The 17,486-nt window shown below is 36.5% G+C and overlaps 1 protein-coding gene across 1 annotated transcript in view; it reads right to left on the reverse strand.

Annotated features, from left to right (window-relative positions):
- NAA35 (N-alpha-acetyltransferase 35, NatC auxiliary subunit) overlaps positions 1 to 17,486 on the reverse strand; it is a 76,904-nt gene that overhangs the window by 49,260 nt on the left and 10,158 nt on the right. Inside the window, exons 3-9 of the mRNA XM_049784143.1 lie at positions 15,328 to 15,361; positions 10,869 to 10,983; positions 9,889 to 9,963; positions 7,508 to 7,675; positions 2,870 to 2,936; positions 2,744 to 2,787; positions 263 to 313 (exon numbers count right to left, since the gene is read on the reverse strand). Of these exons, the coding sequence (XP_049640100.1) occupies positions 263 to 313; positions 2,744 to 2,787; positions 2,870 to 2,936; positions 7,508 to 7,675; positions 9,889 to 9,963; positions 10,869 to 10,983; positions 15,328 to 15,361 (554 nt within the window). The remainder of the gene's footprint in view (positions 1 to 262; positions 314 to 2,743; positions 2,788 to 2,869; positions 2,937 to 7,507; positions 7,676 to 9,888; positions 9,964 to 10,868; positions 10,984 to 15,327; positions 15,362 to 17,486) is intronic.

Genomic DNA, 17,486 nt, shown 5'->3' on the forward strand with positions numbered 1-17,486 from the left:
TAGTTCATAAAACTACAACAGTAAGAAGCAGACTTCTGGGGCCAGAACGATAGCACAGTAGTAGGGAGTTTGCTTTACACGTGGCTGACCCAGGACAGACCTGGGTTCCATCAACTTGGGGTCCCTGAGTTAGGAGCCATTTCTGAGCACATAGCCAGGAGTAACTGGAGCATCACCGGGTGTGGCTTAAAAAGACAAAAAAAAAGAAAAAAGAAGAAGCAGACTTCTCTGATATTATCTACCAGAAAATAAGCTCATTTACTTCTAGTTCAACTTCTGGATCTCTTTCTTCTCCTTGACGACTCCGAGTACTCTAAGATTAAAATAAAAAGGTAATTAATACAACATAATCCCAGAGAAGAATCAGATTACAAATATACAAGTATTTGACACATTTTTCCTAAAAAAGATATTTGAAAGAAAAAAATGCTGTATTTAATATTTGTTTCCTTCTGTTAATACTATATTACTATAAATTCACAAGTTATTAAAAACAAAATAAAAGCAGAAAATAGCAGACAATAATTTTCATAAAAGATCACTAGAATTCCTGATGTGTTTAAAAGTAACTTTTGTGAGGGGCCAGTGGGAAAGTATAGCAAGTAGGGCTTTCACAAGGCAAACCTAAGACAGATCCCAGACATCCCACAGGGTACCCTTAAGCCTGCCAGAAGTGATTGCTGAGTGTAGAGCCAGAGGAATCTTTAAGTACTGCTGGGTGTGGCCAAAAAAAAAAAAACAAAAACACATTAAAAAAAAAACTTTTGAAAAGGAAATGCAAGATACTAAAGCGGATTACTTTTGACCCTTGTTTATATAAATGAGAAGAAAAGAGAAGTAAAGAAAATGATGAGGGGGGCCAGGCGGTGACGATAGAGGTAAGGTGCCTGCCTTGCCTGCACTAGCCTAGGACGGACCATGGTTTGATCCCCTGGCACCCCAAATGGTCCCCCAAGCCAGTAGCAACTTCTGAGCGCATAGCCAGGAGTAACCCCTGAGCGTCACTGGGTGTGGCCCAAAAAACAAAAAAACAAAAAAAAGAAAATGATAAGGGGAATAAGAAGTGGTAAAAAGGAAGAGCCAGGAGACTTAAATCACAGAGTAACAATGTAATCCTAAGACCCTCAAAAGCAAAACTTAAAAGTGGTGTTGGAACACTGTATGCCTGAGTATGAAACTTGATTATTAACAACTCTGTAAATAAATTCCTTAAAAAAATTAAATAAAATGGTGTGAAATATACAAGAAAATTTCTGTATTAAAAAAAAAGCACCCTTTGGGATGGAGAGTTAGTATATAGCAGGTAGGTATTGAATGTAGCCAACCCGGGCAAAATCCCCAGCATCCAATATGTTCCCCTCCAAACCCCAGCAGAAATCCCTATGCACTGCCAGAAATGTACCAAACAAAAGTCAGCTTTATAAATTCAAATTACAAAGTTATATTATAGATACCTCAATTTGCTACACTAAAGTGCAAAGCAACTTGTTAGTACAAGAGTAATACTTATTAATTTCAACAACCCAGGCCATACACCATAGAATTTGGTAAAAAAAAAAAAAAAAAAAAAAATGGCAAATTTCTAGTAGAAAGGTTACATTCTAGCCCTGGAGCTGCTATACTCAAAGAAGTCGGGCAGGTTGCTTAACTCCAGAGATATATTTTCTTCATGGAAAAGTAAAGCTTTTTGGGGGGACAATGACAATACAGCAAATAAAATACTTGCACTACACACCTCACAGGGCCTGAACAGGTTAGATCCCTGACATCCTATACACCCAAGCATTGCCACAAGTACAAGTTTGAGTGAAGACCAGGATTAATACAAGCATCACTAGGATGGCCCCAAAGCAACCACAACAACAAAAAAAGTAAAGCACTTTGTGCATTAAAGCAAATAACTAAATTTCAAGATAATAGTGAGAGATTGCCATGACAACAATGCTGTTAAAAAAAATTGTAAGTAAGGGACCGGAGAGATAGCATGGAGGTAAGGCATTTGCCTTGCAATCAGAAGGTCAGTGGTTCGAATCCCGGCATTCCATATGGTCCCCTGAGCCTGCCAGGAGTGATTTCTGAGCATAGAGCCAGGAGTAACCCCTGAGCACTGCTGGGTGTGACCCAAACCCCCCCCCCCCCAAAATAAAGTGTAAGTAATAAAAATATATTTATTTGTTTTCATTTATAAGAACCAAATCACCAGGATGATCCAGTTGGAGGATTCATAAAAGGCTGTTTTCAGATTTGAGATACAGTCATGTAGATACAGACACCATATTAGCTACTAAATAATACAGCTTTATCTTTCGAGTAAATTTAAACCCTAGAATATTATGCTATTCATAAATAGCATATTGAAATTCTAACACATTGATTAAAAAATTAAGAGCTAAGTTGCCAATAATTGAAGGTAATATTAAATTCATAGCCACCCTTTAATCAGTTTCATTAAAAATTCATTACAAACAAGACACAGCATATATACAGAAAATTAATATTTAGATGGGAGGGATCAGAAAGACAGAATAGCAGTTAGGGGTGCTTGCCTTGAATGTGACCTACTCAGTTCCATCCCTGGAATCCCATTTGATTCCTGAGCATAGCCAGGAGTGATTCCTGAGAGCAGTGCAAAGATTAACCCCTGAGCATTGCCAGGTGTATCCCAAAAACCAAACAACAACAAAAAAATATTAGAAAGGAAAAAGATCCTTTAGCAAAGAAAATATAATTTATATATATATACCTTTACTCTTCTTTGCATGTCATCCTCCACATCTTTTAGCATGCCTAGAAAAGCAGACAATGAGTAAAAAAAAAAAAACCTAATCCAAACTTAAAAATTGCAAATTACCTTGATAAATTTTTTTACCTGTAACTCGAAGATCTGTCACACTGTTAGCCATTTTAAATCCATATGTCATTGACTGAAAATCTTCCTATAAAGGCATAATTAGATACTTGAATAGTATCACTGGATTTCTCTCACAAAATCACTACTTGGTACTAATTTAAAAAGTAATGTAATGTCATCCTTTTTATCCTATTTGTCTAAATATCGTCACCATACATACATCTAAGCTCTCATTATGGGCATATCCTTATGACACCATATATACTATTGTCTATATTTAATTCAACTCTTTGTACTAAACATGGTTATGTCCTCTCACAGGTTTATTGTAAATTAAAGTAACATTAACACAAAGTAATACTTCCCACTGAAGGAATATATTCACAGGTGGATAGTATTTACTGTCACATTCACAGGTGACAAGTATGTACGATAATAATTCTGTATGATAAGGTCAGGCAATCCAGATAATACTCTTCATTAACTGTTATTATTAAATGCCACTTACACAAACTACAAAAATTTAAGACTTCTCAAACAGAATCACTGGAAATGTTGGCAAAATAATATTCCTGGGGCCGGAGAGATAGCATGGAGGTAGGGTGTTTGCCTTTCATGCAGAAGGACGGTGGTTCAAATCCTGGCATCCCATATGGTCCCGAGCCTGCCAGGAGCGATTTCTGAGCATGGAGCCAGGATTGACCCCTGAGCACTGCCGGGTGTGACTCAAAAACCAAAAACCAAAAACCAAAAAAAAAAAAGAAAAATGAAAGAAAGTGTGAAGTTGATATAATTACTATTTTTTGTTGATAGATGTTAACATCTCAGTGTTTTGTAGGTAGGTAGGGCGCTTGCCTTTCATGCAGAAGGACAGTGGTTCAAATCCCGGCATCCCACATGGTCTCCCTGAGCCTGCTAGGAGCAATTTCTGAGCCTAGAGCCAGGAGTAACCCTGAGTGCTGCTGGGTGTGACCCAAAAACAAAACAAAACAAACAAACAAAAATAATATTCCTAAAACAGTCACACTATAAAGAAAAAATTATTCATTCATGGATTCCCACTTCCAAAAATAAATAAAATACTACTAAGACATTAACAAATCAGGTGGTTTATAGACCTTTTTGAAGTCTATGAATTTAATAATAATAATAATACCTGGTCAATTAGATAAAGAAGTCAGTGCTCTATTAAGAGACTGCTTCTGTTACATTAGAATTTTGTTTGTTTGTTTTTGGGCAGCACTCAGGGGTCACTTCTGGCTCCATGCTATCTCTCCGGCCCCACACGTTAGAATTCTTATAAAAACAATTCTTGGGCCCGGAGAGATAGCACAGTGCATTTGCCTTGCAAGCAGCCGATCCAGGACCAAAGGTGGTTGGTTCAAATCCCGGTGCCCCATATGGTCCCCCATGCCTGCCAGGAGCTATTTCTGAGCAGATAGCCAGGAGTAACCCCTGAGCACCGCCAGGTGTGACCCAAAAACCAAAAACCAAAAAAAAAAAAAAAAACAAAAAACAAGACAAAAAACAAAACAAAACAAAAAAACCAATTCTTACAGAAACCTCAGAGAATAGTAGTTATTTGTAGCTGTGTCTAGAAGTACAGCAAAATGTTTATATTTGAATAAAAGTACAGCAAAATGTTTATATTTGAATAAAAAACTGTAAACAAGCAATTCATATATTGTATCTTCTTGCTACAAAGAACTGTTTGTATTATATGACTCAGGGTGTTGAGTTCAAGATCTCAACTGCAGGGTCAAAGATAGTACAAGCATTTAAGGCACTTGCCTTGCACAAGGCTGTCTTGGATTTGATTCTTAATACTGCATATGGTCTCCCCACCACTAACACCACCACCCTGCATGACCTGAGCACCACCAATGTGGCTCAAATCCCAAAAAAAGTAAACAATTCTAACTATAAACTTATCCTGTAGGTCAGGGGTGGCGAACACATGGCTCTCGAGTCATGCGGCTCCCGCCCAAAATGAATGCGCTCTTTGCCTCTTCTTATTTTGTATACTGTGGCTCTTTGCCAAGTTTGGATTTTGTTCTGCTGCTTCTTAGGAGGGGACCTCTGAGGAAAGATCTCCGAGTGTGGAGTCCCGTCTCCCATCCCTCAGAAACAACTGCACGGGCCAGCGAGCGGGGTACCCGTGTGTCACATGTTGGGTCACATCTTGCAGTTAGCTCTTAGCGTCGAGGATGCAGCACCCCTCACCATCACTGCAGGATTTTTATCCTCACTCAAAATAACAAAATGCAGTATGTGTTTAATAGATTATTGTTAAAATCAGATGCTTTTGTGTGAGTGTTTGTTTTGGCAGGTCACTGTGTGGTGTGGCTCTCTGACTCTCAGAGTTTAAAATTTTGGCTCTTTGTGTCGAACTTGTTCGCCACCCCTGCTCTAGGTAATAACAGTTCACCTTTAGTTGTGCATTATATAGTATTCTCAAGTCTCGTATATTTAAAGAGAAACTCTCAATGTTTATCTCATTACTAACTAGCATGCCCATTTACTCAAGCTGACAACATTCTGCACTTCATACTTCTCACACCCTATATCAATTCCATCAGAAAATCCTGAAGACTATCTTCAGTTTTTATATTAATTATTTCTCACTTTCAAAACTGTCTCTCAATTCATTGAATCTCATTTATACAACCACTTCTAGAAAGGTCAATTCTACACTTGTACCAGCTATAATTTACATGCCACTGAATGTCACGGGACTGTTTTTATACAAAGTCATTTCACCCACTTCCTAACAACTTCTTTTTCACAGGAAATGATGACCTATTATCGAACAGGGGTCATAAAAGAGAACAGCTGATCAATACATTCAAAACAAAAATATAAAAATATAATGGGAATCAAAGAGAAAGTAAGGTATAAATGTATTGCATATGTTCATGGGTTCAATATGCATGGCTTCAATCACCAGCACCATGTATGGTATCTTTGAGCACAGAGTCAGCAAAAATCCCTGTGCACAGGAAGGTATGGCACCAAAACATCAAAAATCTTTTACTAAAAATATTCATTTTAGGCTAATAAAATAGGAAAAATAGGAAGGGCTATATTCTCCAAAACTATCAGTGCCAATAGAGACAAAGAAAGCCTAAGGCACAACATATTAAAGGATACTACAGAGATAAATACAAGAGATGAGCCTAGATCAAGTCATATCGTGGAGAGAAAATGCTAAGAAGGAAATTACTAAATATAATGACAAAATGGAATGTGAATAGTGTATAGATTTTACAATTGAGGTTGCAAGTTGCATAAGACCCCTTTTGTAAGAAATACACATTTAAATGTTTTGAGGAAAAAAGATAATGATGTATACAACTTACTATTCTTCAACATACATACATGTATGCTTTTCTTTTAAATTGCAATTTCTTTTTTTTTTTTTTTTTTTTTTTTGGTTTTTGGGCCACACCCATTTGACGCTCAGGGGTTACTCCTGGCTATGCGCTTAGAAATCACCCCTGGCTTGGGGACCATCTGGGACACCAGGGGATTGAAACGCGGTCCATCCGCTTGCAAGGCAGACACCTAACCTGTAGCGCCACCTTCCCGGCCCCTAAATTGCAATTTCTAATGCCCTTAAGTAACTTGTTTAAAGAGCACTTTGTTTTGTTAACTATTATGATCTTGGTGGTACGGGAGATTTGTGAGGTATTTCCTAGCAGTGTTCCAGAGCTCCTCTCCCATCATTTAAAAGCCAATTGGCCGGGGTCGCATGGAGGTAACATGTTTGCCTTGCATGCAGAAGATCAGTGGTTCGAATCCCAGCATCCCATATGGTCCCCCGAGCCTGCCAGGAGCAATTTCTGATCATAGAACTCAGCAACTCTGAGTGTTGCTGGGTGTGACCCAAAAACACAAAAACAAACAAACAAACAAAAAAAGCCAATTGGCCAAGAGGGCCAGTGTTTGACTTTGAGGATTTGACACTGCTTTGAGCCTTTCAGTCATAGATTATCTAATCCACCCTGCAATGCACTGGGGCCTCTAGAGGCATACCTGGCAATGTTCTGCAGTCTCCAGAACTTTCCACAGTAATTCTGGCTCAAACCAGGAGTTGGCAGCATGTAAAGTATGTGCCTTAACTGTTATAATCCAGCCTTTTTTTTACAAAGAGATTTGGGGATGGGGGATTTGGGCTACACCTTGGGGTGCTCAGAGCTTACTCCTGACTGCTCAGGAAGCACTCCAAACAAGGTTCAGGGAACCTTATGTGGCGCAAGAAATCAAACCCAAGTTAGCCTTGTGCAAGCAAGTACAACACTATACACTGTAATTACTATCCAATGATTCAGTCCTGTCTCACATGAATTTTAATATTTGTACACTTAAATTAGTTTATATGCATTTTATCTATTTTAATGTTATTATAAACAATGCCTGCCATTCTTCCCTTTTTCCCAAAACTCATATGAAATCTTAATGCCTAAAGTGATGGCATTTGGAAGCTGAAACTTTGCTTTAGCCAATATATATGAAAACAACAATAGCATCATCTTTGAAAACCGTCTTTAGCTACACATGTGGATAAATATCCATACAAAATAATATAGGAGGCCAATGAACTGAATAATTAATTACTATTTTATAAAGAATTCTTATATTAAAAAAATATCTTACCTCTTCAAAAACAGCAGCTTTATTTACTTTTTCCCTTGCAATGTCACAGATTTTTAAGATTCCCAGAGCAAATGCTTTCATGGCAGGATCTTCTATATAATCTGGATTATGAATGTAAAGGCAGGTAAATACTGTCTGTGCCAAGGAATGGCCTTCTAACCACGTTATCTATAAAAAAAATACAAAAGAATGTATCTTTTTAAGATGGTACACAAAGTCTAAATTGATACAGCAGTCAAAGGCAGACTACCACAGATTCATATGTAGAGAAGATTAACCACAAAATTTAAAGACAATTAAAGGAAAGATAAAAAAGACTAAAATTCACTGTGAGTAAAGTTTCTAGATTTATATTTCATAAAGTGAACTTGCTGAAAAATAAAATAAATAGCATTCTTATATATAATTCACTTTACACTATCTGAAAGTTAATAAAAATGACAGTAATTCCTAAAAAGCATTCCAAAAGCTCTCTAGGATAAACAATAAAAATTTATAACCTAGAAAATTTTAGAAGGAATCATGTTCCTTTAATATAATTTGTAACACAATTTGTATCTCACCTAAAATGCTGTGAACTATCGTCAAAAAAAAAAAAAAAAAAATCCTGCCTATTTCTAATTCAAGGTTGCTGACCGGAGAGTCTTTCTAAAACACAAAATCATACAATACCATTTTTATGAGTGACTATCATGGATCAAGTAATACATGATAAAAATTATGAACATCAGGGCCGGAAGCCCCAGCCAAGGAAGGACCGCAATTCGATCTCCCAGCGTCCCATATGGTCCCCCAAGCCAGGGGCAATTTCTGAGCACTTAGCCAGGAGTAACCCCTGAGCATCAAACGGATGTGGCCCAAAACCCCAAAAAAAAAAAAAAAAAAAAAAAGAAATTATGAACATCAATAGCAGTCAAAATTGAGGAACTAAGACTCTTCAAAATTGAGTTATTATTATGTTTTTTTCACTTATCTCACCTAATATTTTCCTGACACTTTAAGAAAGGTGGGGCCGGAGAGATAGCATGGAGGTAAGGCATTTGCCTTTCATGCAGGAGGTCATCGGTTCGAATCCCGGCGCCCCATATGGTCCCCCGTGCCTGCCAGGAGCAATTTCTGAGCCTGGAGCCAGGAATAACCCCTGAGCACTGCCGGGTATGACCCAAAAACCACCAAAAAAAAAAAAAAAAAAAAAGAAAGGTAGTATTTTTCTTATACATAGAAGCAGAATTTAATTTCCCAAGTTTATACTATACTAAATGATAAACACTAAAATTATTCTTGTTAAATTGTGCAGTTTGTAGTATTTTGACTTCCAGACTAAAATCTAGCTGCTTGTTAAAGGACAAACTTAGATATAGGATCAAGATTCTCCTAAAACAGTTCCTCAGATTTGGCATAAATTCTATCTTCAGGATGGGGTGTAACAGTGTAGCAGAATGCTTTCTTCTTCAGTACAATCTCCAGCACTACCGCAAAACCACCACGAAAGAAACCAAAATACATAACTAACATCCCATTCCTCTTACCCCTACAGAAACTCAATTGCAGCTCCCTCCTACCCACCTCAAACCTTGTCTTGCTTCTATTTACCCTCATCTGCAAGCATTTTAAATTGCTAAAAAATAATAAGAGATCTTTCAAGAAAGAGACAGGTTTGACAGTAAAAAGGATCAGGATAAAGATTCTGACTATGACTCCTTCTAAGCAATGTAAGCCTTAGTAAGATAATATCAATTATTGAGAGAGCTTAAAGTAGTAAAAACAAAAATTAATGTAGAACACATTAACAACCAACAATTAGATAAACATCAATCAACTTTATATATTTCTAAAAATGATTATCTGCTATCAACGTAAAAAGAAAGGGATGGTCATAAAGTAGTAAAAAGTAAATAAAGGGAAATGTTTAAAAAAAAACAGCAAAAGTCAGCATTTCCTTACAGATAAGCAATAATGTCTTAGGAAGAACACACCATTATATAAAAACCAGTAGATGTGTCAGTTTACTACAAATTAACATAGATTAGAGGGCTACAATTTAACCCAGATTGGGAGGTTGAAGGGGAGGAATCTTCCAATCAAGTATTATCTTTATTTCAATTCCTTGGTCATTTATGAAATCTTCCACTAACAAATTTACTTAACTGAGTACCTTGAGAACAAGACTATATGTTGGGTAATGGCACTTTGTCTTCTTTGAGAAAAATATATGCCTTTACACAGAAAGCTAGAATCTATTAGTACCCAAATGAAACTAACACATTAATCTTTAGTACATAATAATATGCCAACTATTATATGCATTGCTTAACAACACTAGTCTATGCTTCAAAATTTAAGTATCAAATCAGTTTAATTAACCAATTATATTAACTTACCAAACAGCAAAAACATGTATCCATTATTCCTATCAATTCAGGCAAGGTGAGATCTTTAATTTTAATAGTGCCATCCTAAAAAAAAAGGATGAGGGGAGAGAAAAAATTATGGCTACTATATAGAATACTTTTTTTTTTAATTTTTTAGTAATTGTGAAATAACAAAATTACATGTCTGGATTTCAGGCATATAATGCTTCAACACCAATCCCTCACCAATTCCCTCTAAAAATACACTTTCTACCTCCCATTTATATTTCACCCACCTCTATGAGAGCGCTTTTTTTTCTTTTAGTTTTTGCACTGTGATATACCATATTATAGTTGATAAGAGTTCATACAAAACACTTTACCACCTTTCAGCATCATCTCTACTCACTATTGAATGCTTCCTTCTACCATAGTCCTTTTCTCTACCCTATCTGTCCCGTAGCACTTTTAAGAATCATGTTTCCTTCTGAATACCAGTTGTTTCCACTATCTTTGAATATTCAGAATTCTATCATGTTTCTTTATATCCCATGAGAGAAATCATCTGATAGCGCATATTCTAAAATAGCATTCTAAGGAAAATATATGATTGTTAACTAACATGCCAGCAAAACTGTACAGTGGGTAGAGCATTATAATCTTCGTTATGATCTAATAGAATTTTTTTTGTTTTTGTTTTTGGGCCACACCCATTTGATGCTCAGGGGTTACTCCTGCTATGTGCTTTTCCAAAGCTGCCTCTTATACACTTATTATGCTATGTTTGATTTTTAATATTAATCAAAAATATTTCTTCCTGTTTCTTGGAACATACATGGTTGTGCCCAGGGCTTACTTCTAGAGGTGCATATGGGATACTATGAACAATCAGCCAATCGGAAGGGAAGTGTCTTATATGCTGTACTATCTATCTTTACAGCCTCAAAATATTTTAACATACATAATAACAAGCTATAAAAAAAAAAAAAAACCAGAGTAGTAGTCACTACCTTGATCGCTTGTTCAAAATTGAGAACTTTTCGATTAACTTGATTTCCAATCATGCCAGCATCCATCTTGGGATCCATCATTTCAATGGCAGACATTGCTTCAAAAAGACCAAATCTGTAAATAAGAACATCAATACCACAAATTGTATTAATCCTGTAAACTTACAACTAAGATTCACACAAATAGAATGTTAGCACTCAAAATAACTACAGTCCAAACCTGCTATCACCTCTATTTTAATTAGCCTTTTAACATAAAAATTCTTCATTTACAAGGTTCTGGATATCTCCTGAGCTCAAAGAACTGGCATACAAAACTATGCACACAAGTTGGAGTTCCATTCCTGGCATCATATGGCCCTTTGAGGTAGGAGTTACGTTTATAGTCAAAGAGATAACTAAGGTGCTCACTTTGTACCATAGTCTCCGAAAGTCCCCCTGCCAGGAATGATCCCTGAGCACAAAGCCTAGAGTAAGTCCTAAGCAGAGCCAGGAGCTTGGTCAGCACCCCTTCGTCACTTGTACCCCTACAATCCTTCACCAAAAAAAGGCACCAGGTTTCCCTCAAGAACATAAAACATTCTAAACTTTTTTTATGAAACTGATGTAAATGTAATGAATTTTACTTTGTCTTCATAAATCATTTGATCCAACATGTGTCATGTTTGAAATAATCATGAAATGTTAACATTTTAGATGTCTTCATTTTCTTTATCTTTTGAAAGATCGATAATCTGAACATTAGTTTACAATGCCTAATTAATAAGTCAGAATTTTTTTTTTTTTTTTTTTTGGTTTTTGGGCCACACTCGGCGGTGCTCAGGGGTTACTCCTGGCTGTCTACTCAGAAATAGCTCTGGCAGGCACGGGGAACCATATGGGACACCGGGATTCGAACCAACCACCTTTGGTCCTGGATCGGCTGCTTGCAAGGCAAACGCCACTGTGCTATCTCTCCGGGCCCGATAAGTCAGAAATTTTTAAAGTCTATTATTTATTACTTATTAGTTATAAAAACAGATAATTCTTGAGACTCAGTCGTAAACGTAACATGAAATGAAATATGCTTCAAGTCATCAGCTACTGTTTTCCTATTCTGCTTCTCTTAATCCATTAGAAATAAACACATTGGGCCAGGAGAGATAGCACAGTGGCGTTTGCCTTGCAAGCAGCCGATCCAGGACCAAAGGTGGTTGGTTCGAATCCTGGTGTCCCATATGGTCCTCCGAGCCTGCCAGGAGCTATTTCTGAGCAGAAGCCAGGAGTAACCCCTGAGCACTGCCGGGTGTGGCCCAAAAACAAAACAAAACAAAACAAAAAAAAAAAGAAATAAACACATTAATCATGTTACTGATCATTTCTTTCAGAAAAGTAGCAGCATTTGAAAACATTGAAAAGAATTTTAGGAGTGGGACTGATAGTACAGCAAGTACGGTGCTTGCCTTACACCAGTTGACCTGAGTTCAATCCTGTTCATGACATAAGGTTCCTCAAGCACCATCAAGAGTGATCCCTGAGCACAACGTCAAGAGTTAAGCCCTGAGCACTGCCAGAGAAGGCAAAAAAAAAAAAACACCAAGAATTTTAAGGAGATTTTTCTTTTCCTACAACTTAGGTCTCTTGATGCTTTAATTTAAGACTCCATGACAGTCTTCATCTAGAAATGTAATAAATGCTAATAATTAAAAGGGTATTTTAAAACAAGGTCAGGGGCCGGGGGTGAAGCTTAAGAGTTGAGTAGTCAAAAGAAAAGAGAGTTGAGTGACATGTACAAGGCCCTCAGTTCAATTCCCAGTATCAGAGAGACTCCTGATAGCTGCTGAATATAGAACTCTGGCCTCAAGTACTGCCAAATATATCCCCCACAACAAAGAGGTAATAAAATAAATAATTCTGTATTAGAAGATAATCTTTTCAATAAAAAACAGTTCAAGATTTCCTAAATATAGACTGGAAAGATAGAACAAAGCATTAGACACTTGTTTTGCACATTCAGTTCAATCCCAGGTCCCCCTAAGAACATTGGGGAGTAACCCCAGAGTGGAAAAACAGGAAAAAGTCTGTGCATAGTAGGATATGCCCACTCAAAGAAGGTGAGGGGAGTTCTTCCAATAGCAAATTTAGTATGAAGCTATACTTTTCCAAAGCAGCCTCTTATACACAGATCAATTAAAACACAGCACAGGGGCCCGGAGAGATGGCACAGCGGCGTTTGCCTTGCAAGCAGCCGATCCAGGACCAAAGGTGGTTGGTTCAAATCCCAGTGTCCCATATGGTCCCCTGTGCCTGCCAGGAGCTATTTCTGAACAGACAGCCAGAAGTAATCCCTGAGCAATGCCGGGTGTGGCCCAAAAACCAAAAAACAAAACAAAAACAAAACAAAAAAAAAAAACACAGCACAAATCTATTTATTGGAATTACATATAAAAGTAAAATTTCAAATTGTTGCAAAAATAGAGGCAAAACTGCATAGTGAACAGTACTGAAACAACTGCCAATCATCTTGAAAAAGTGAAGTCTCTGATTCACCACAATTTGAAACAAATAAAGCCCAAGCAGTCGTAAAATGAAACCAAAATTGGGGGAGGGAGAGAATGCTCAGAAATTTACAAGAAATTTAAAAGAAAAACCAGATAATTGTATCGGCATCCTTTTCTTTGTTTTTGTTTTGCTATGCTTTTTGTTTATGGATACTAGGCTATGCACAGGAAACGGGTTACCCTGTGATGCCGGGGTTCAAACCAGAACTGGCTCCATGCAAAGCAAGTGCCATAATCCTATGTATTTCTCTTGAGCCCTATAAAAGTATTAAATTTATATATCATAATAAACTAAACCAGAGTTCAATAAAATACAAACCATTGTCTGAATTTAATGCTTTCACTATGATCTTTTTAAAGTCAATGCTCAGAAAACATGAGTAACATGATACATTATATCATTTATTAATTTAATAAAAAAATAAAAACTGGCAATGGAAAACTTAAACATATAAATATAAACTAGTAATAAAAAGTAAAAACACACACACAAAAAAAAGTAAAAACAATCAGACTTAAATACAATCTTAAAAACAAACTTAAATCAGGTAATGCAAAGTAAGAACAGCTATTTTTGGGGGGTGATACATCAGAATTTTTTATTTAGTGTACTTCATGAATATAAATTGATAGCAACTTTGACGGTAAATGAGACTAAATTCATGAATATATAATCATCTTGTTTTTAGCTGATAGTCTAAAAATTATTTGTGTGTGTATGTATATGTAGGAAAAAAATAATATACAATTAGTTCAATTTTCACTTGTTACCAAATGATTATACTACCTAAATATAACTCATAGAAATGTCATAAAACAAATTATGGAACAACCATTTTATAAAATACAAAGCAATAGTTAAAATAAACAAGGTAGAGCTTTTTACATACTAAAGAAAATGTCTTATGTCTTGGATGGGAAAATAATTCACAGAATACGAAATTACTTTTAGTTTTTATTCCTATTAATATAACAGTGACTATATTGGGGCAAAGACTAAAGATTGAATGAGAGAAATGGTATATTAGGAAGCTTTTTCCTTCTCTGATGTTTAAATCTGTCAAAACTATATATTCATGTATTACATGGACACGGAATAGCCAGGTATAAAAGAAAGAATAAAGCAGTTTAAAAACTGAAAACCCTGGGCCCGGAGAGACAGCACAGTGGTGTTTGCCTTGCAAGCAGCCGATCCAGGACCAAAGGTGGTTGGTTCGAATCCCGGTGTCCCATATGGTCCCCCGTGCCTGCCAGGAGCTATTTCTGAGCAGACAGCCAGGAGTGACCCAAAAACCAAAAAAAAAAAAAGAAACAAAATTTTGGGACTGGAGCTATAGCACAGTGGCAGGGCATTTGCCTTGCATGTGGCCAACCTGAGATGAACCTGGGTTTGATTCCCATATGATCCCCCAAGTCTGCCACTTTTCTTTTTTTCTTTTTTCTTTTTTTTTGGGGGGGGGGGTGTTGGGTCGCACCCGGCATCAGTCAGGGGTTACTCCTGGCCCTATGCTCAGAAATCGCTCTTGGCAGGCTCAGGGGATCATATGGAATGCCGGGACTCGAACCACCAACCTTCTCCATGAAAGGCAAACACCTTACCTCCATGCTATCTCTCAGGCCCCCCAAGAGTGATTTCTGAGCACAGAGCCAGTAGTAACCCCTGAGCACTGCCAGGTGTGGCCCAAACAAACAAACAAAAAAACCAACAAAATTTCATCCAATATTATCATTTCATATTTGAACAAGGACCAGGTGGCTCCAAAATGGTCAACAAGCTTTAATTATAATTTATTTTTACAGTTATTTATATATAGTAATTTGTATGTAAAAATCACTCAGACTTCAAAATATATTATTGTACATAAGAAAAAAAGATGGATTTATCACACCATTCTATTTCAAATGACACAAATACTTACAGCTTATCATGAAGTAGTTCTCCCAACTTTAATTCTAAAAGAAAAAGAAAAATTCTTTTAGTCATATATTTGTATATAGCCTCTAGTTCAAAAAAAAAATCAGGTATATTAATAACTAAATATATGCTTTTATTACATTAAAAGCAATTTCCTAAAAAATAATTTATTTCTACTCAATTACTAAACAAGTATATATTTTACAGAGTAAACACTTAAATATAAATAAAAACAATACTTTCAAGAATTAATAAAGGGTTCCAAGAAACTGAAGCAGACAGCAGCATCAAAGTCCTCTTTGTGACTCAGATGCACCATGTCACCCCAAGGTCAGCACCCTGAAAAGTCTCTGCTTTTTTGTAAGGCTACACATTTCTTCCAGTAATTCAGCTACAACAACATCCAATACCTTCAGACTGCAAAGGTCACACAAAGAAAGATAAAACAAAACCCTACTACACTTGGTGAAGATGGTAGCCCTATAGACCCAACCAGTATCAACCAGCAATGTAAACTCTCTAATAAGGCCTTTAAAGAGGAAATGTTGAGGATGTTCCTGGAACTCTAAAGAAACCATGGAATAAATAGCCAATAAAATACAAGAGGATACGAGAGCAGGAATAAGGAAACTTCAAATACAAATGACAGAACTGAAAAACTTGGTAGGTGAAACGAAAAACTTACTGAAAGCTCTAACCAGCAGAGTAACAGCTACTGAAGACAGAATCAGTAAGCTCAAAAATGAGGTGCATAACACCTCTAGACAACAGAAGATAAAATAGTCTTAAAATTAAAAAATACTAACAAAAGAACTATGCTGTGAAATTAAGAGGAATGATATAGAAATTAATGGAGTCCCAGAGGGCCAAGAAGACAACCCATCGTAGAAGTAAACATTCTGATATCACTGCTTAGAGATTCCCAAAACTAGACAGTATGTACATTCATGTCCCAAAGTGTATCAGCTAAAAAAAGATAAAAACAACGACGACAACAACATAAAAACTCCAGGACATATCCTAATCAGAATGATGAAAACTGATAACTACAATACTGAAAGCAGCAAGATCAAAGAAGGGAATCACATACAAAAGGGCAAAAATTACAGCAGATTTATTCAAGGAGATCTTCCTGGTATGAAGGTGGTAGATTTATAAGTGATAAACTCAACAAATTGAAATCCTTACCAAGAATACTTTACCCACCTAGACTCTTATTCAGATTTGAAGAAAGGAATAATACCCAACAATGGATAAACAACAGTTCAAGAACATCAGACTCAAAACAACTTTAAAAGAATTGAAGGGGTACTTTAAGTCAAGAAAACTCCACAAACTCTCCAAACTTCTACAGAAAGTTGCCATAAAACTCCATGAAAATAATCTCTCTTAATGTCAATGATCTAAATGTAGCAATTAAGAGATATGATTTAGGGGCCGGAGAGATAGCGTGGAGGTAAAGCGTTTGCCTTTCATGCAGGAGGTCATCGGTTCGAATCCCGGCGTCCCATATGGTCCCCCGTGCCTGCCAGGAGCAATTTCTGAGCCTGGAGCCAGGAATAACCCCTGAGCACTGCCTGGTGTGACCCAAAAAAAAAAAAAAAAAAAAGAGATATGATTTAAAAAAAACTTCCCAATAAGATGGGAATGGATGGAACTTTTCTCAGTATACTCAAGGCCATTTACCACAAGCCCATGACAAATATTATACTCAAAGGGCAAAATCTAAAGTCTTTTCTTTAAGATCTGGTACAAGACAAGGCTGTCTTTCTTACCACTTTCCATTCAACATAGTATTCGAAGATATCAAGGGCATCTAGATAGGAAAGGAAGAAATCAAGCTCTCACCACTTGCGGATAGCATGATACTATATTTAGAAAATCCCAAAAACTCTACCGAAAAGCTTTTAGAAACAATAGATTTATATAGTTAAGTGGCAGACTACAAAATTAACATGCAAAAATTAACAGGAAAAAAATCCACGGCATTTTAATATACAAATAATAAAAGAGAAAAAAGAGACATTAAAAAATTGTTTATAATTGTGCCTTAGAAAATCAAGTACATTGGAGCCAATTTAAAGAGGTGAAAGATCAATACAAAGAAAACTACAAAACAATGCTTCAAGAAATGGAAACATACACCCTGCTCATGGACTGGGA

This window comes from Suncus etruscus, chromosome 1, assembly GCF_024139225.1.
Source record: "Suncus etruscus isolate mSunEtr1 chromosome 1, mSunEtr1.pri.cur, whole genome shotgun sequence".
NCBI classification, from domain to species: domain Eukaryota; kingdom Metazoa; phylum Chordata; class Mammalia; order Eulipotyphla; family Soricidae; genus Suncus; species Suncus etruscus.